This window comes from Geotrypetes seraphini, chromosome 10 (genome assembly GCF_902459505.1).
Source record: "Geotrypetes seraphini chromosome 10, aGeoSer1.1, whole genome shotgun sequence".
NCBI classification, from domain to species: Eukaryota; Metazoa; Chordata; class Amphibia; order Gymnophiona; family Dermophiidae; genus Geotrypetes; species Geotrypetes seraphini.
In genome coordinates this window covers 93382763-93400691 of record NC_047093.1, presented here as the reverse complement: position 1 = coordinate 93400691, position 17929 = coordinate 93382763, and the positions used below count along the sequence as shown (strand labels likewise).

The 17929-nt window shown below is 44.3% G+C and overlaps 1 protein-coding gene across 4 annotated transcripts in view; it reads left to right on the top strand.

Moving 5' to 3' along the window:
- Positions 1-17929, top strand: part of CACNA1B (calcium voltage-gated channel subunit alpha1 B) — a 1471643-nt gene that overhangs the window by 67138 nt on the left and 1386576 nt on the right. For all 4 annotated transcript variants that reach the window (XM_033960470.1, XM_033960471.1, XM_033960469.1 and 1 more), the window contains exon 3: positions 12928-13067. In XM_033960470.1, coding sequence (XP_033816361.1) covers positions 12928-13067 — 140 coding nt within the window. The remainder of the gene's footprint in view (positions 1-12927; positions 13068-17929) is intronic.

The window sequence follows — 17929 nt, the reverse complement described above, 5'->3', positions numbered from 1 at the left end:
GGGGGTGCACAGCCGGCCTGGTTTTGAAGGCGACGTTGTCCGCTTAGCTATTCTGTTCTCACTGCCTCTAACGCCGGCCCTGCAGCTCCGGACTTCCCCACACCTGCTCCCCCCCAGATCGCTATTATTTTAAATGTTATCGCAGCCGCGGCACTGTTTCCATCAGAGGAGACTTCTAACCTCGGCCTACCCCGGAACTCTTCCTGCAACAGTGACTTCCTGTCCCCGCCTAGGCGAGCGGCTGCTGCAGGAAGAGTTCTGGGGCAGGCCGAGGTTAGAAGTCTCCTCTGATGGATACAGCGCCGCAGCTGCCATAACATTTAAAATAATAGCGATCCAGGGGGGAGGGGGGAGGGAGCAGGTATGGGGAAGTCCGGAGCTGCAGGGCCGGCGTTAGAGGGAGTAGATGGTGTCTCAGGGTCCCACGGGGGGAGGGAGGAAGGAAGAAGAGGAACCGAAGCATGACAATTTTGGGGAAGCAGGTGTGGGGAAGTTCAGAGCTGCAGGCGAGAGTGTTGCTGTACCCAGCTGGAGGGAGAAGGAAGATGAGGGAGGGAATGAAAGGAGATGCCAGGGCTTGGAGGGAAGGAGGAATGTATGCCAGACTAAGGGAAAAGGAAGGGGGAGATGTCAGAGCATTGGGGGGGGAGGGAAAGATGGAAGAAAAGGAAAGGAGAGAGATGCCAGAGAATCAGGGAAGGGAAGATACCAGACTGTGGGGTGCGAAGGAAAGAAAGGAGAAGAGAGATGCCAGAGCATAGGGGATGGGGTGGTGATAGAAAAAAATGGAGAGGTGGCAGAGCTGAAATCAATCATGTACAAAAGAGAAGAGGGGCACAGGATAGATAGTTATGAAAGGAGCATAGAAAGAAGGAAGATGTCATATGGGAGAGAGAGAGAGAGAAGGCAGACATTGGATGGAAAGGGCAGAGAGGGCAGTGACTGGAAGGGGCGAGACAGAAGGTGAACAGTAGATGGAAGGGGTAGAGAGAGGGACAGACACTGAATGGAAGTGTGGGGGAGAGGAGGGATAGCCATTGAATGGAAGTGTGAGGGAGAGGGGGAGCAGACACTGGAAGGAAACATAGAAAACATAGAAACATAGAATATGACAGCAGAAAAGGGCTATAGCCCATCAAGTCTGCCCACTCTAATGACCCACCCCCCTGACTTTACTCCCTTAGAGATCCAACGTGAATGTCCCATTTTCTCTTAAAATCTAACACGCTGCTGGCCTCAATCACCTGCAGAGGTAGACTGTTCCAATGATCGACCACCCTTTCTGTGAAGAAGTATTTCCTGGAATCTCCACGAAATTTCCCTCCCCTGATTTTCAGCGGATGCCCTCTGGTGGTCGAAGGACCTATAGGACCTATAGAACAGAAGATATCATCTTCCACCTCGATACTGCCCGTAACATATTTGAACGTCTCAATCATATCAAGTGGGGAGGAGAAATAAAAAAGGGCACATGCTGGATTGAGAGACGAGGATAGAGTTAGATACTGGAACGGGTGAGGGAAAGAGGTGGCAAGCTATAGGTAGACACAGTGAAAGAGGGAAATTGAGGACTGAATAATAAAAAAGAATTTAGACAGAGACAGAAAATAAATTGAGAAGGAAGACCAGGGAAGAACGGGAGGAACGGAATGGAGAGAGAGATGCCAGAGCAGGGGGGAAGGAGAGGAGACAGATACCAGACATAGGAGGAGGAAAAGAGGAAGGAGAAGATACTGGATCTGAGGGGAAAAAAGGAGGAGATATGCTAAAATCTGGGAGGGAGGAAGGAAAGAAGGAGTGAAAGAGGCAGAGAAAGGGTGGGTGTTGTAAGCAGATTAGAAAGACTACAGAGAGAAAGGCCTGGACGAAAGGGGAAAGACAGGAGAAAGATGCAGGACTATGGGAGGTTCAGACAGAGAGGGAGAGAGAGAGGGAGATCTGGAACAATGGTACATAGGAGAACTGACACTAGATCTGGGGAGGGTAATAGAGGGAAAAGAGAGAGAGACCTGGACCCAAAGGGGATGGGGCTGGAATGTGAAAGAAAGGTTGGATGCAAAAGAAAGAAAGAAAGACTGGATGCACAGTCAGAAGGAAGTGCAACCAAGAGACTCATGAAATCACTAGACAACAAAGGTAGGAAAGATGATTTTATTTTCAATTTAGTGATCAAAATGTGTCTGTTTTGAGAATTTATATCTGCTGTCTATATTCTGCACTATATGTGTCTATTTTTCTATAGTTACTGAGGAGATTTGCATATTTTAAAGTAATCTGTTTGACATCTTTGAAAAAATCCCTGAAACTCATAAATAACTAACATTTTCTTTGCATACCATGTGCTTTGTGTTTTTTAAATATATTTTATGTATACCATTATGAATTAATAAGATATTGTGTGTACATGAAAATGAATGGAAGAAATTGAGGGCGGGGCTGGGGGTGGGGCTAGGGCGGGACTGAATATTAATAGATGTCCCGTTTTGATGAAAAAATAAATGGTCACATTAGTCTTACTTCCCCGCTGCTGCTGCTAATCTTCGACAAGAAGTCTTCTTTCCGACGTCAATTCTGATGTCGGAGAGGACTTTCTGGGCCTGCCAATCACTGCCTGGCTGGCCTGGAACGTCCTCTCCGATGTCAGAATTGACGTTGGAAAGAAGACTTCTTGTCGGCGATTAGCAGCAGCAGTGGGGAGGTAAGACTGCAGCAGCATGGACTGGGGGAAAGGAAGGAGAGAGGCTTTTTTTTTTCTGCAGAAGGGAGGGAAGGATGTAGGCAGGCAAACTGGCTGGCTTTAGCATGGCAGGGAGGGAGGGAGATAGGCAGGCAGGCTGGCTGGCTGGCTTTGGGAGTGGACAAAATCTGGAAGGCAGTGGGGGAACATAAGAAGGAGGAACTGGGGGCACTATGGACACAGGACAAAGGCACTGGGGGCACTATGGACATAGGACAGAGGCACTGGGGGCACTATGGACACAGTACAGAGGCACTGGGGGGCACTATGGACATGGGACGGAGGCACTGGGGGCACTATGGACATGGGAAGGAGGCACTGGGGGCACTATGGACATGGGAAGGAGGCACTGGGGGCACTATGGACACGGGAAGGTGGCTCTGGGGGCACTATGGACACGGGAAGGAGGCACTGGGGGCACTATGGACACAGGAAGGAGGCACTGGGGGCACTATGGACACGGGAAGGAGGGACTGGGGGCACTATGGACACAGGACGGAGGCACTGGGGGCACTAAGGACATGGGAAGGAAGGAGGGAGGGAAGAAATAGAAAGGGACAATTGTTGGGTCTGAGTGCAGAAAGAAAGAAATGAAAGAAAGGATACACAGTCAATTAATAGATGCCCCCTTTTGATGAAAAAAAATAAATGGTCACGTTACCTCTGACTTACTTTCTCTGCAGCAGAGTCGGCAGCCGCGCTGAGGTGCAGGAAGATCCCGCGATGACTCGTCTGCTGGCTCTGCTCCAGAAGAAGTAAGTTACGTCAGAGGGGGTGGACTCGGCAGACGCAGTCATTGCGGGACTTTGCCGCAACTCCCTGCGTCTGCCGGGTCTACCCCCTCCGACGTAACTTACTTCTTCCAGAGCAGAGCCAGCAGACGAGTCATCGCGGGACCTTCCAGCATGCGGCTGCCAATTCTGCTCCAGAGCAAGTACGTCGGAGTGGGGTGGACTGGCAGCGGGACCTTGCTGCATAAGGGAGATAAAGGAGCAGGACTGCTGGAATGAAAGAGTGGTGGAGGGAAAGAAAGGGGGCAGGGTGGTATGGAAGGGTGGTGCTGATACAATTGATGTACAGAGAAAGGGGAGAGACCTAAGGGGGAAGAATATTGGAGGGAAAAAAAGGGGGCAGATGCTGATTGAAGAGGGGTGGATGGAGAGAGAAAGGGCAGACATTGGATGGTAGTGGGGAGCCTATGCTGGATGGAAGTGCAGATGGGAGAGATAAGGGAGCAAATGCAGGAAGGAAATGGGAGGAGCGAAAGAGGGGAGCAGACGCTGGATGGAAGTGGACAGAGAGAGGATAAGGTACTAGATGGAAGGGTTGGAGAAAGAGGGTACATGATGGAAGGAGGGGATAAATAAAAGGAGGGCACATGATGGGGAGAAAAGGATTGAGTTAGGGAAACTGGAGGAGTGAGGGAAAGAGGTGGTAAGCTTTAGGTAGACAGTAAAAAAGGACATTGATGAGAGGGTAGTAAGAACGTAATCTAGAAAGATGCAGAAAATAAATTGAAAAGGAAAATGAGGGAAAAAGGGAAAGGGATTGCAGAGGAGAGGTGTGGGAGAGGGAAGGAGAGGAGAGAGATGTCAGACCAATGGGGGTGAAAGGAGAGATGGAAGGGGAAGGCATATAGTTTCTGGAAGGGGCATAGAAGGAGAAGATGCCATATAGGGGAAGAGAGACGGCAGACAGTGGATGGAAGGAAGAGAGTTATAAGAAGATGAGGAAAGCAGAAACCACATAAGAAAAAGGTAGAAAAAAAATTCTATTTATTTATTGCTTTAGGAGACATGTGTCACTGTTTCTGTGGAGCATTGTATGCAGAGTCCAGCTTTCTGGTTCAATTTAACCTTTGTCTATGTATTTCTATTTTATCCCCCTTTTTACAAAACTGTGGAGCGTTTTTTAGTTCCAGCCATGGTGGTAGCAGCTCTGATGCTCAGAATTCTATGAGCGTCAGAGCTGTTACCTCCGTAACTAAAATCCACACTACAGTTTTGTAAAAGAGGGAGGGGTTAGTTTGTGATTACATATTCCATACTAGGCGAAGGTGTTGTCTGTGTTCTGTGTGTTCGAAAGACATGGTTTTTTGTTAGGATTGACTGTAGGATTGATCTGTACTAGTCTGGCTTGTTTAGTTTTACAATGGGTGTATTGATGTTGTACTGCTCATTGCAGTATGTAAGATGCTGCCTTTTCCTGGGTACTCATGTGTGACGTGTGGATTGTTACTAAAAATCATGTTTTCAAACAGATGGGGGGAGGGGTGGTGTCAAAAAAATGATGGGCCCCGGATGTCACATATGCTAGATACGTCACTGTCTTTACCTTAACACACTGCTTATCAATCCATAGGATTATGGGCTGTCATTCTAAATGTTTTTTTATTTCTACACTTTTCAAAATGGTGATACCTACAGTTGATCTGTTTTTCTACTTGGAAGTGATTTTGGATTCTTAAGTGTTATTTAATAATCTAATCTCCCAGTTTCTCAAACTGGGTTTCTTTTCTTTTTGTGGTCTACACTCTAAGCAAAATTACTTAATTTCCCCTCGCTTCATAATTACTGTTATTGGTATATTGTGGAATTTCTAAATTTTAGTTACATCATTTATAGAATTTCGCTGCCTGCATCCTCTGTAAGGTTTTTTTGGTTAGTAGCGGCAGTTTGGCACCTTTTAAAAAATCTTTTACATTTACAATTCCTTCACACTTGAGCTGCCATTTGTATCAGAACATTTGACTCCTGATGCAGGCCTGTTGACCGAAACACGACTTGTGTCGCATCATTTATGCTTTTTATCACAGCGTTGTCCAATAAAGCTTGACTGATGATTGCTTCCAAGTTTTTGTTGGTTTGCTGTCCACTCCATTTCTTCTGTTCCTGGTGTCATATTCATGGAGAGGTGTTGTTCTTCTGGTTTTTTCTCCTCTGTAAAGATAAAATATTTGATCATATTTCTCCACTATTGATTTGTTTACACTGGTTACAACTGAAATTTTGTATACATTTAAAGATCTTTTGCATGACTCACAAAGCATTTTGTTTAGGTATTCCTTCATATTTATCTGCTGTTACAATACACTTCCTTATACACCAAAACATGTTCTTCATTCTAGTGATTCCTACTGTTTAGTTCTTCCTCCAAAGTTATAGAATAACCTTCCCCCATCCATATGGTTTGAAACTGTCTTTTACCAAATTTAAAACTCTTTTTAAGACCATTTTTTTCAACTTTCATTTGGTATGTTGCTTCTGGCTACTGTCTGAGGTGATGAAGGATATTGAAAGCAATATATATTTATAGTAGCTGTATGATCTTGTACTTCTTATGTTTTAATTTTGGTTTTAACTTGTCAACTTTGTGGTGTGAATGAGTTCTTTCCTATTGTTAATGGCATTTTTTTTCTTTTTCTTCTCTGTGTATAATTTAGTTATTGTTAACTACTATGACCTGTAAGCTAGAAACTGTGGTATATCTAGCATTTTAATAAATATAAACATATTCTGTAAGTTACACATGGAGGTGGCAGCTCAACCAATGCCACTCCTAGCTCTACTCATGTGAATGACCTCTTGCATTTATGTGCTATGCCTTACTGACTAGCACTGCTGCCATCTGCATGTTTAAGTGTACACGTAACCTGCAAAAGGGACAGTATTCTCTACATTTATACATGGAAGTGGCGGATAAATGCAGACTAAGTCACCAGGGAAAAAAAAACCCCCATCTGTTCTGCAGTGAGAAGTTGGAGCTAAAGAGCAAAGGAGAGTCTGTAGAAACGATGTCCAAGTTGCAGGATTTTATTCAGTCATTCAGAGTGTGTCACAATCAAGAATCCACATTTGTGTAATAATTCATAGAGCCAACAAGGTCCATGTTTCGACAATTTGTCTTCTTCAGGAGTCCTGTAGTTGAGGATTCAAATAAAAAGATTGTGGACATAAAGCAAGAATGTAGAAAAATCCTGCTCATTAGATTTCTAGCTTCTTTCAATCAACGAGTAAATGGTATGGTCTGTAGGGTAAATGTAGGCTCCCAGAAACTCACCGGCAGGAGAAAGCCACGAAGCAGCCTGTTTAGCATGCTGCGGCTGTCAACGCTGGAGGGAAGTTTGTTGTTAAGGTCACTCACTGGGAGGGTCACATGGGAGGTAGAGATAGGAGAGTCAGCGGGAGTTGGGCTGTGAGGGGAGAGAAGCGGTCTGCCTCGGTTGCTTCAAGGCCTGGCTTCTTCGGGCAGCAGCAGCATTTACAATTCGCTGCTGTTTCCGGCTTCAGGTCTTCCTCTCTGGTGGGTCCTGCCTACTTCCTGTTTTCATGAAGACAGGACCCGCCAGAGAGGAAGATCTGAAGCCGGCAACAGCAATGAATTGTGAATGCTGCTGCTGCTGCCCGATGAAGTTCAAGGAGGAAAGGGAGTAGAGGGGGAGAGAATGGCTTGGAGGGAAGAAGAGATGGCAGGGCATGGAGGGAAGGAGAAAGGTATGCCAGACCAAGGGAAAAGGAAGGGGGAAAGAAAGGAGGAGATGCCATATGGAACAGAGAGAGAGGGGGCGGACAATGGATGGAAAGAGAAGAGAGGGCAATGAATGGAAGGGGCAAGACAGATGGTGAACAGTAGATGGAAGGGGTAGAGAGAGGGAGACAGACACTGAATAATCATCACCCTTTTTTGGGCAGTTGGCTGTCTCCTGAGCTGGGCTTATTGCAGAGGATGAGCTTATTAAAGCATTTGGTCAGGCCTTTCAAATCACCCCTAATGTGGGTCTTCATCAGGCCTATATCACCAAGTGGAAGGGAAAAGTTCTGGGGCTGTGGGAGGAGGATCTGTCCCGTTGTCCCCACTCCCAGCTTCGGGCTGTTCTCGGAGACGGAGTGGGGACAACAGGGCCTGAAAGATGCTGCTCAACGGTTCTACTGCACAGGGGGGGGATGGGAGAGAGGAGGGATAGAAAAATGCTGGGCTCTACTGTACAGGGGGAATGGGGGGTAGAAATTGAAAGATGCTGCTCAGTGGTTCTGCACAGGGGGATGGGAGGGAGGCAGGCAAGCTGACTTCGGGGAGGGGGGTCAAAGTCTGGAAGGCAGTGAGAGGAACATAGGAAGGAGGCACTGGGGGCATTAAGGACACTTAGGACATAGGAAGGGGCACTGAAGGCACTAAGGACAGAGGAACTGGGGGCACTAAGGACATGGGAAGGGGGCACTGGGGTACTTTGGACACAGGACGGAGGCACTGGGGGCACTAAGGCCCAGATTCTCTAAAAGTGCGTCCTGATTTTAGGCAGCTGTAGGCGTCCTACAGCTATCTAATCAGCCAATCGGGATGCACGTTTTTAAAAAAAAATGCTCCCCAGGCAGGCCGCCTATATTGAAGGCGATGCCCGCAAGACACCTAGGCCCTGATTCTGTATAGGACGCCCGGGAGAGGCGTCCTATTCAGAATCGGCCTAAACTAAACCCCGATTCTGTAACCGGCGTCCATGTTACAGATGCGGGTTAGAGAATCGGGTTAGATTAGACACGGCCCGCTATACTTATCGCGGCATGGGATCTCTCTGCCGCTCTAAGTATAGCGGGCCGTGGCCCCTGACTGATCACTGGCAGGAGGGTGCCCAAACCCTCCTGCCGAAGACGCACCCCCCCCGACACTACCGACCGCCCCCCCCGACATTACCGATACCCCCCCCGACAATATCGGTCGCTGGCAGGAGGGTGCCCAATCCCTCCTGCCCGAAGACGCACCCCCCCGGCGCTAACAACCCCCACTCCACCAAACCTGTTCTTACAGATGGGTCTTGCACGTCGAGCAAGCAGGCACGCCTCGTCGAAATGAGGCGGGCCCGCCCCTTCCCGGCCCATCCCGACGAAGCCTAAGGTCTGATTGGCCCAGGCTCTAGAAGCCTGGACCAATCAGGCCTTAGGAATAGCGGGTCCGCCCATCCCTACTAAGTCTAAGTTCTGACTGGCCAATCCGACCTTAGACTTAGTAGGGATAGGCGGACCCGCTATTCCTAAGGCCTGATTGGTCCAGGCTTCTAGAGCCTGGGCCAATCAGACCTTAGGCTTCGGCGGGATGGGCCGGGAAGGGGCGGGCCCGCCTCATTTCGACGAGGCGTGCCTGCTTGCTCGACGTGCAAGACCCATCTGTAAGAACAGGTTTGGTGGAGTGGGGGTTGTTAGCGCCGGGGGGGGTGCGTCTTCGGGCAGGAGGGATTGGGCACCCTCCTGCCAGCGACCGATATTGTCGGGGGGGGGATCGGTAATGTCGGGGGGGGGGGCGGGCGGTAGTGTCGGGGGGGGGGCGGTCGGTAGTGTCGGGGGGGTGCGTCTTTGGGCAGGAGGGTTTGGGCACCCTCCTGCCAGTGATCGGTCAGGGGCCACGGCCCGCTATACTTATAGCGGCAGAGAGATCCCTTGCCGCGATAAGTATAGCGGCCGTGTTTACTTACAATGTAGACCAGCATTTTGCTGGCCTACATTTTTAAGCTTCTCATCTACTAGGGAGACGCGTAGGGCCGCCTAGGTTCAGCCTAAGGCCCGCCTAAGGCCCTTAGACGAGCTTAGGCATCTTGCGGGTCTCCCTAGGCTCCCGGAGGCGCCTTCAGGCCTGCCTGGGGAGCATTTTTTTTTAAAAAAAACGTGCATCCCGATTGGCTGATTAGACAGCTGTAGGACGCCTACAGCTGCTTAAAATCGGGACGCACTTTTAGAGAATCTGGGCCTAAGGATATAGGAAGGGGCACTAAGGACATAGGAAGGAGGCACTGAGGCCACTAAGGACATAGAAGGCACTGACGGCACTAAGGACATAGTGTCACACCTGTCCAGCTCCTGTTCACGGCAGCGAGCTGGAACACTGTGACTGTTCCTGTCCATACGTGTACCCTTTAACCAGGGTACCCTTCAGGCCTTCTTAGGCGTCTGCCTAAGGTATAATATCAGATTCCCTGACATTACCAAAAGAAAAACAGGCAAGGGAAAAGAAACTCACACCTCAAAAATCCAGTATAGTAGAATAATCAAACAAAGGTTTTATTATGTTCACTGGTTGCATCGAACAAAAGGAAAAATGCTTCAGCTTAGCAGACCTCAAAACAAGCACTCAAAACTATGAGGCAAAACACAAGCTGTTCAAACAGAGCAAAACTTTCAAAGAAATCCAGTGTCCAGGTTTTTGAGTGTGTCTCATCTTAACCTACAGTTCCACAGCCTCTGGACTTTGTTAGCACATCTGTAAACAGTCCTGTTCATCAGAGTAGTTTGGATTTAGTAACTTTCCCTAAGCTGCTTCAGCTCTGTAAACCGTATTCTCTTCTTTAGCACAGAATTCACAAGGTCCGTGCAGGCTCTCAGCACAGCTCCATGCTGTGCCTTTCAAGTAATTAATTATGCACAGCTGAGAGGAAGAACGCTCTCGGCTCAGCTTGGCTGCTAGCAGAGAGAACAAAAAAAAATGCCAACCCATTTGCTAGCTTTACAACTAAAGTTTTCAAGCAGCAATTCACAGTTCCTTATCAGCAGGGAGAGAACTATAACTCCCCTTTAAACTATCACTAGCATAACTGGTAGCTTCACTACTGTGGACACAGGCAATACACATTCCCTTACTGCTTATCAATGTCCATGGCCACCTCCTCCGGTCCTACCAGACTTTCCTGGATTTCCATGGGTTCCCCTGGAGTTCCTTCCTTACTCCCTGGGTCAGCAGTAAGAACTTCTGGGTCCAACATTTGCCAGTCTCCAGCCTCCTCAGCATTCTGTTGAGGAGGAGAGGGTTCTCCACCGAGCACCCCCCCTGAAGCCTCCTCGGCTCCTCCTCCTCCTGACTCTCTCCAAGCTGCTCTCTTTTAACCCCCTCTAATTCGCCCCTCCCTGCTGCAGAGTGAGAAGGGAGAGAAAACTCTGCCGCTGTGCCTGTCTCAGTCACAGCTTTCTGTGCTGAGACTGGCCTTCTGGGAGCTGTAGTTTCTTAGCTCCTGGGATAATCCAAGTGAAGTCAGCTTTTCATATTCTGCAGGGCCAACCTGACCAGCTCTCCTGCCTCGGGGACTACCTACCTTCTTCACCACTGTGTCAAAGCTAGGGATAGCACTAGATTTGTCACAATAGGAAGGAGGCACTGAGGGCACTAAGGACATAGGATGGGACACTATGGACATAGGAAGGGGGGCCATGGAGAGACAGGCAGGCATTGCGCAACAGAGAAATACAGGCAGGCAGGGAGACAGAGACAGAAAGAAAGACAGACAGACAGGGGGCCAGGGAGAGACACAGCCAGAAATAATGACAGGCAGACAGCGTCCAAGGAGAGAGAGAGACAAAGAAAAAAATAACCAGACAGACAGACATCTACTCTAGCACCCGTTAAATGCAACGGGCTTAAACAGTAGTAATATAATAAAAGCACATTCATCATTCACATGTTCATAAATCAACCATTTTTCCCCACCCCCAACCAATAATCATTCAATATAACACAAATACATATATTACCATAAATCTCTTACCTTGTTCTGAATAATGATATCTTCCCACCCATCCCAATTATGAATATTCAAAAATCAATTTATAACATAAAGAATCCCCTCCCTGGATATGTACCAAAGTAAAGAACAAACTGATTCACAATCATTATAATGAGGTAACATAAGATGACAATTGGATTTCTAAGTCAACAATTATAAACAATCCAAAATACAGCAATTAGGCTGATATATTCCACTCATAAGTTTGATAAACTAACATTATATTTTATAAAATTGCATTGGCTACCGATTAAAGCCAGAGTGAATTTTAAGCTATGTATGTTAATATTTAAAACATTGTATGGAATTGCACCATTATATACAGTATGGTGGATCTCGCTTTGCCTTGGTAGCCATTTAAAAGGTGGGTACAAATATTCTATTTGAAATTAGATGCTCTGATGTTTCCCAACTCTTCATAAATGTAGATATCAAAGGCAATAAACAGCTTCTTTTTCCTATCAGGCTGCTATGACATAGAATGATCCTTCATCTTCAGTCAGACTACAAAAAATTGTGTGTCATTTAGAAGAGTTGTGAAAACTTCCTTGCCAAAAATATTTGTTATCCAGCAATTGATTAGGACTTGTTTTCAGATATTATTGTAATTGTTTTAAGTGAATGTGTTTTCAGTTTTTGATTCTGGAAATCCCTTGATTGTCCCAATTCTTCTTATTGTGTCCACATAGACCTGTGGCGTATAAGAATTTTTTAAAATTTAATGTTAATATCGCCATTCTTATGAAGTTGATTTTACAGAATCAACCAGTAGCCAATTGGCCTTTTGCTGATAACAAAGAACTACAGTAATAATACATATACCCCCAAATTCTATTTAAAAAATATTAAAAATTGTATGCACAATTTTGGTTGAATAACAAGCTAATTAGCATCGATAATTGGCTTCTTAAGCAATTATTGGTGCTAATTAAAATCAATCACATGTAAATGTAGATACGAGTCAAAAATGGGAGCATAGAAATAGGCAAATCAGGGTATTTCTTTCAGTTACATGTGTAATTATAGAATATGGATATGGATGCTTTCTTTCCTGTCACATTTTGTAGTTCTTTTCCACTCTGATTTATCATATTAGAATTGTGAGCCACTTTGATCTGCGAGTTAGCAAAAGTGGTACAACAAATGTCAATAAGCCATAAACTATAAATTTAGGGCTCCTTTTACTAAGCTGTGCTAGCGGTTTTAGCACACGCTTAGCACGCACTAGGCGCTAACACCAGCATTGATCTGGCGTTAGTTCTTGGTGCGTAGCGCAGGGTTAGCGCACGCGGCCATGGAGCGTGCACTAAAAACGCTAGCGTACCTTAGTAAAAGAAGCCATTAGTCGTGGTTCCTGGGCGTAAGTGCTATTCTATAAACTGCACCTAACTTTAAGCACGGCTTATAGAATGGCGCTTTTTTGGCGCCATTTATAGAATTTAACCCTTAGTATGCACTAGTATTCTTTAATGACTTAGAGATACATAAGTGCCGTTGTATCGCCTAAATCAAGTTATAGAATTGACTTTCTTTTATCATGAGCAGCTATAAAATTACCTCCTGAATGAATGATGGCAAAAGCTCATCACTGTAGAAATTCCAGAGGCGATTCTTAAAACTTTCTGCTTTTGGTTTTTCAATTTCATTTCAGGATGACACAGAACCATACTTTATTGGAATATTTTGCTTTGAAGCTGGTATAAAGATCATCGCTTTAGGATTTGTTTTTCATAAAGGCTCCTACCTTCGAAATGGGTGGAACGTGATGGATTTTGTTGTTGTACTAACAGGGTAAGTGACTTTATTCATTGCTTTTATTTAATTTTATATGAAAAGTCAACATTGGGACAGGTCAAGTTGCTTGACTATATTGTTGAAGGATAATTTTTGGCTCTTGTTTCTGGTGGAAATATGTGTATGCTGTTTTCAAAATGTTGCAAAGAAACTTAAAGGACTTTCTGATAGTCAGGAAAGAAACAATTTGTGCAACTGCACATTACTGAAAGGAAGAAATTGTGGATATTTAGTAAAACTGGGTGGCACAGGGAATGTTATCATTGGTTAAAAAGCATTGCCAATATTTTTTTTTAATAACATCAAGTATAAAATGCTTTGGGGTAAACTTTTGTCATAGTCTTAGAAATGCTGTCATTATTTTAGCTTGATTCGGGTTCAGTAAGGGATCCTTTTGGGGTTTTTTTTAATTGGATTGATCGCTTTACATAAAATTCTAAGTGATTTACAATTAGAATGGGGGAGAATACATGTAATTGTATAAAGCATGTCGAGAGACTCCAGTTGTGCTATAATTGTTGAGAATGTGCCCAGCATGTCCTCAGGAATTACTGCACTGAAAACTGCTCCATCATGTGCAAATCTGATTGCAATTGGCTTGGATGCACTTAGGTCCGGATCCTATAAATGGCACCATTGTCAGCAGCTGCCTTAAAAATGTTCGCCGATCACGGTGGCAATCACACAATGGCAATGTTTATAGAATTGCATCTTCAGAAAAGGTAGGTGCCAGAAATGTAGGCCAGGGTTTTCAAGGCCTATATTTCTGGTGCCTTTTACGTGAATCGCACCTAAGGAGGCATTTTGTGATACCTAACTCCACTTCCGGCATTAGCCACACCTACAGTGGCATTAGGCGTTGTAAAGTGTGAGGCAGGTGCCATTTTCTAAGGTGAAAGTAGGCATCTGCATTTTTCTTTTAAAATGCTTTTAAATTTTTTTAAAATAACGTTTTCAACTTAAGTTAGGCACCATTAGGACACCATGTATAGAATATAGGCCTTAGTATCTCCTACTAAGGTAAATGCATTGCACTGATTGTAGTATACACACACATTCTCTACCCGGGGCCACGAAGAGGTAATGCCAGACCCAGGGCAAACAATCTCAAGGGTCCCCCCCTAGGCTTAACAGATGTCCGGATTTACCCAGATATATCCTCTTTTTAGAGGACATGTCCAGGTATCTGGACAGCTTTTCAAAACACGGCACTTTGTCTGGGTTTTGAAAAGCTTCCAGCTCGGGACCGTGTCGGGAGAGCATCTGCACATGTGCAGATGCAACGCAGTGACATGCGCATGTGTGCATGCATGTGACATCATTGTGTTACATCTGCGCATGTGCAGATGCTCTCCTGACAAGGCTCCAAGCACGAGAACAGGTTGAGGGGGCGGGGCTGGGGGGAGGCTGGGGTGGAATGGGACATGATTTAGGCGGAATGGGGTGGGGCTGGATGGAAGTGGGTGAGCTTGGGGGCGGAGCTATAGGCCTGGAGTTTACAACAGTTAAATCTGGTAACCCTAGCCCCCCACCACCACCACCCTGCCAGACACACCATCCCTCCCTATATCCCTCCACCCCCTGCCAGATTAATAATAATAATAATAATAATAACAGCTTATATATCGCAATACCGTGAAATTCTATGCGGTTTACAAAGATTAAGCAAAGGTACAAATTGATTGACTTTAAGAGGGGAGGAAGAAAGAGGGTTAATAGGACAGGAAATCCATTTTTGAGGAGAGGGTGATTAATAGAACAAGATTATTGCGTTAAGTTTGTTCTTCTGCCAGGTATGGGTCCTTCTTACTGCTGTCCCCACTTCCCATGTCTAGTACTTCCTGTATCTGCATAAGTGGGAGGGGACACAGTAGAGGAAGGAAGACTTATGGCCAGCGGCAGAACAGAATTAATATGCTAAGGGCACAGCAGGATATCAGTAGAGCTCTTCTATTGCTACCATCACCATCACATCCCCCTTGAAATCTTGCCCCCCTCTCAGTGAACATGTCTCTGCCCATGACCCACATACTTCCTGCTCCCTAACCCATCATGCAGTTAACATGTGAATTAGTGCATACACATTGCCATGCTACCGTGATAACAGTTGACATGCTTGTGTGAAAGTGATTAACAGGTGTTAATTTGGCATTAACTACTTAGTTAATAAAGGACCCCCTAAATTACCAATAAGTTCCTCTGTAGACCACAAATAGAGGTTAATTTAATAAAGCTTTTAAATTATGTATAACATGCTGTATGTACAAAAAATGGATCTTTAAAAAATTACACTGCCAAATATGTTCACATAATTTCATGTATTTGGAGGCATAGGTGGGGCAAAGTTAGAGTTTACTTGTAATATAAGTTGCATGATTTATAAAATAAGCATGTGCACACTTAGGGTGTGATTCTATAAAAGGTGCCTAGGTTTGGCACCGCTAGGTGCTCTAATCATGGACACCTAGCAATGCCTAACTAAAATTCACATGCAACTTAATTATTTTTTAATGGGTTAAATGGTGCAGTAATTGACTATGCCATTACAAACCCATTAAAAACATTTATTAAAAAATGCTAATTTAGGTTGGGTGTTGATATTCCCACGGCACTTAGTGACGTCTAAGTCAGGGTACCCTCTGATTCCTAATGATGCCTATGTGAAAAGTAGGCATGGTTAAGGGGTGGAGACCTGGCATGATTGACTTAGGCATTGCTAGGCATCGTAGTTAGGCACCAGTAAATTAGGCCAGGTAAAACCAGGCCTACTATATTGGCACATACCAAAGGGATGCCTAGTGACGCCTAAGTGCAGCGAAGCATGATTCTATAAGCGATGCCTAGCAGTTGATTGACAACCACAAGGAGCAGTATCTACAAGTTAGGTGGACCCTTAAAACCTGATTCTATAAATGCACCGAACTCGATAGGTGCCAAGGAAAATGGCACCTACTATATGTTATTCAAAGTTAGGCAGAGGAGTCATGAGGATAAGATGTCAGTAATTCAGCTATGGGTGTAAAATTAAAGATACACTTTATTGATTGTAGCACTGCGGAGTCTCGACACTGACAGTTTTTCAGCATCCATGCCTTTGTCAAGAGTCTCAAAAGCTTATAACTCTGTCACATGAATAGAGCACTCAATACAGGTAAATGTTAGGAGCGAACAGGGCAGTAACTGGTACCTCTTGAATTTTACAACCGTAGCTGAATTATTGACATCTTATCCTCATGACTCCTCTGTTGTGCTGTGCTCTTCTCGTCGGTGAGGTTGCCTTGGGCTTTTTTCTTCAGTATATTCAAAGTTAGGCGCCATTTGTAGAATTGTGCCTACTGGCACTTAACTCAATCCATACCCAAACTCTCCCCCTAACCACACCTGCTTTCTAGATAAGCGTTGGTAGACATCAGGTGTAGATGCTTACATTGAAGTTGTAGGCACCTATTGGCAAATTAATAGTTTAAATTGGATTTTAATTGGTGTTTAATGACATTTTTCAATTAATAGTGCCAATTGAACCAATTAAATTAAGTTAAGCACCAATCTAGGCGCCAAACCAGTAAGTGCCCTTACTACTAAATGCTATATATGGTCCCCAAAAACATCAGCACCAAAAAAATCCCCTATTCTCTAAGCCATACGTAAAGTTAGGCATATTGTATAGAATAGCGTTTTTGCCTGGGAAACGTGCCTAAATTTACACATGACCACTTGCACCAATGAAAATGTGGTACAAATGCCCAACCTAACTCTGTATGGGCGTAATTTAAAGGAATGCCCCAATCTGATCATTCCATGCCCATGCACATAACATTTAGACACAGATCCCACACCTAAATTTGTGTGCGTAACCTTTAATTGATTATAATTAATACCAATAATTGCTTGTTAAAATGCCAATTATTAGTGCACATTGGATTTATTCAATTAAATTGTGTGCACAATTTGGGTACATGACCAAAATTACACATACAATTTTTGGCATTTAAAAAAAATAGAATTAGGGGGTTAGAGTTCAATTTACACCTTCTTCGGAGCAGGTGTAAATTGGTGCCAGAGCATTTGTGTGCTATTGGAGGTCATTGCATGAACCTATTTTATAAAGGCACTTAGATGCCTATGTTGTCTTTATGAAAAGGTATAAAAGAGGAACTTTATCTGACACTTTTATAAGTAGCCTATAATTAAATTGTCCTATAAAGAGAGTCAAAAAGAAAAGCAAAATTTGCTTAAGTGAAATATATATTCTTGGAAGGTGGTAATAAAAATAATAGAAAACCCTTTGGGTCATGTGATTAAAGGAAACAATAAAAGTTCAAAATGATTAGAAAGAGAGCTGTTGAAATCATTGAGACTGCTAATCCACAGGGTGATACCTGGTTGAAGATAATTTGATATAAATTTTATATGTATATGCAGCATCTTGATGAGATTTAAAGGGAGCATGTTGTGGAAGTGGTATGGACAGAAAAGTATATATATATATATATATATATATATATATATATATATATATATATGGAACTCGACGACAAGATATGTTCTCGGTGATGGCTCTACAACTTTGGAACACTTTACTTCAGCAATTGAGAGAGGAAAATAATTTGAGTCATTTTAAAAGTAATTTAAAAAGCTTTCGTTTTAAAGACGCTTTTAATCTATAAATTATGTTCAAAATTTTACATTACCTTCCAAGTTTCCACCTTCCCCCTCCTAATGTTTTTTCCATTTATGGTTCTCTCCTGCACCCTAAAAATATTGAATTGTAGTTCTGCCCTTTTTCTACCTAGTGCCTTGGTTGATCTGTATGTCTGTTGGTTATAACTATTGTTTAAAAAATTTTAAACATTATGTTA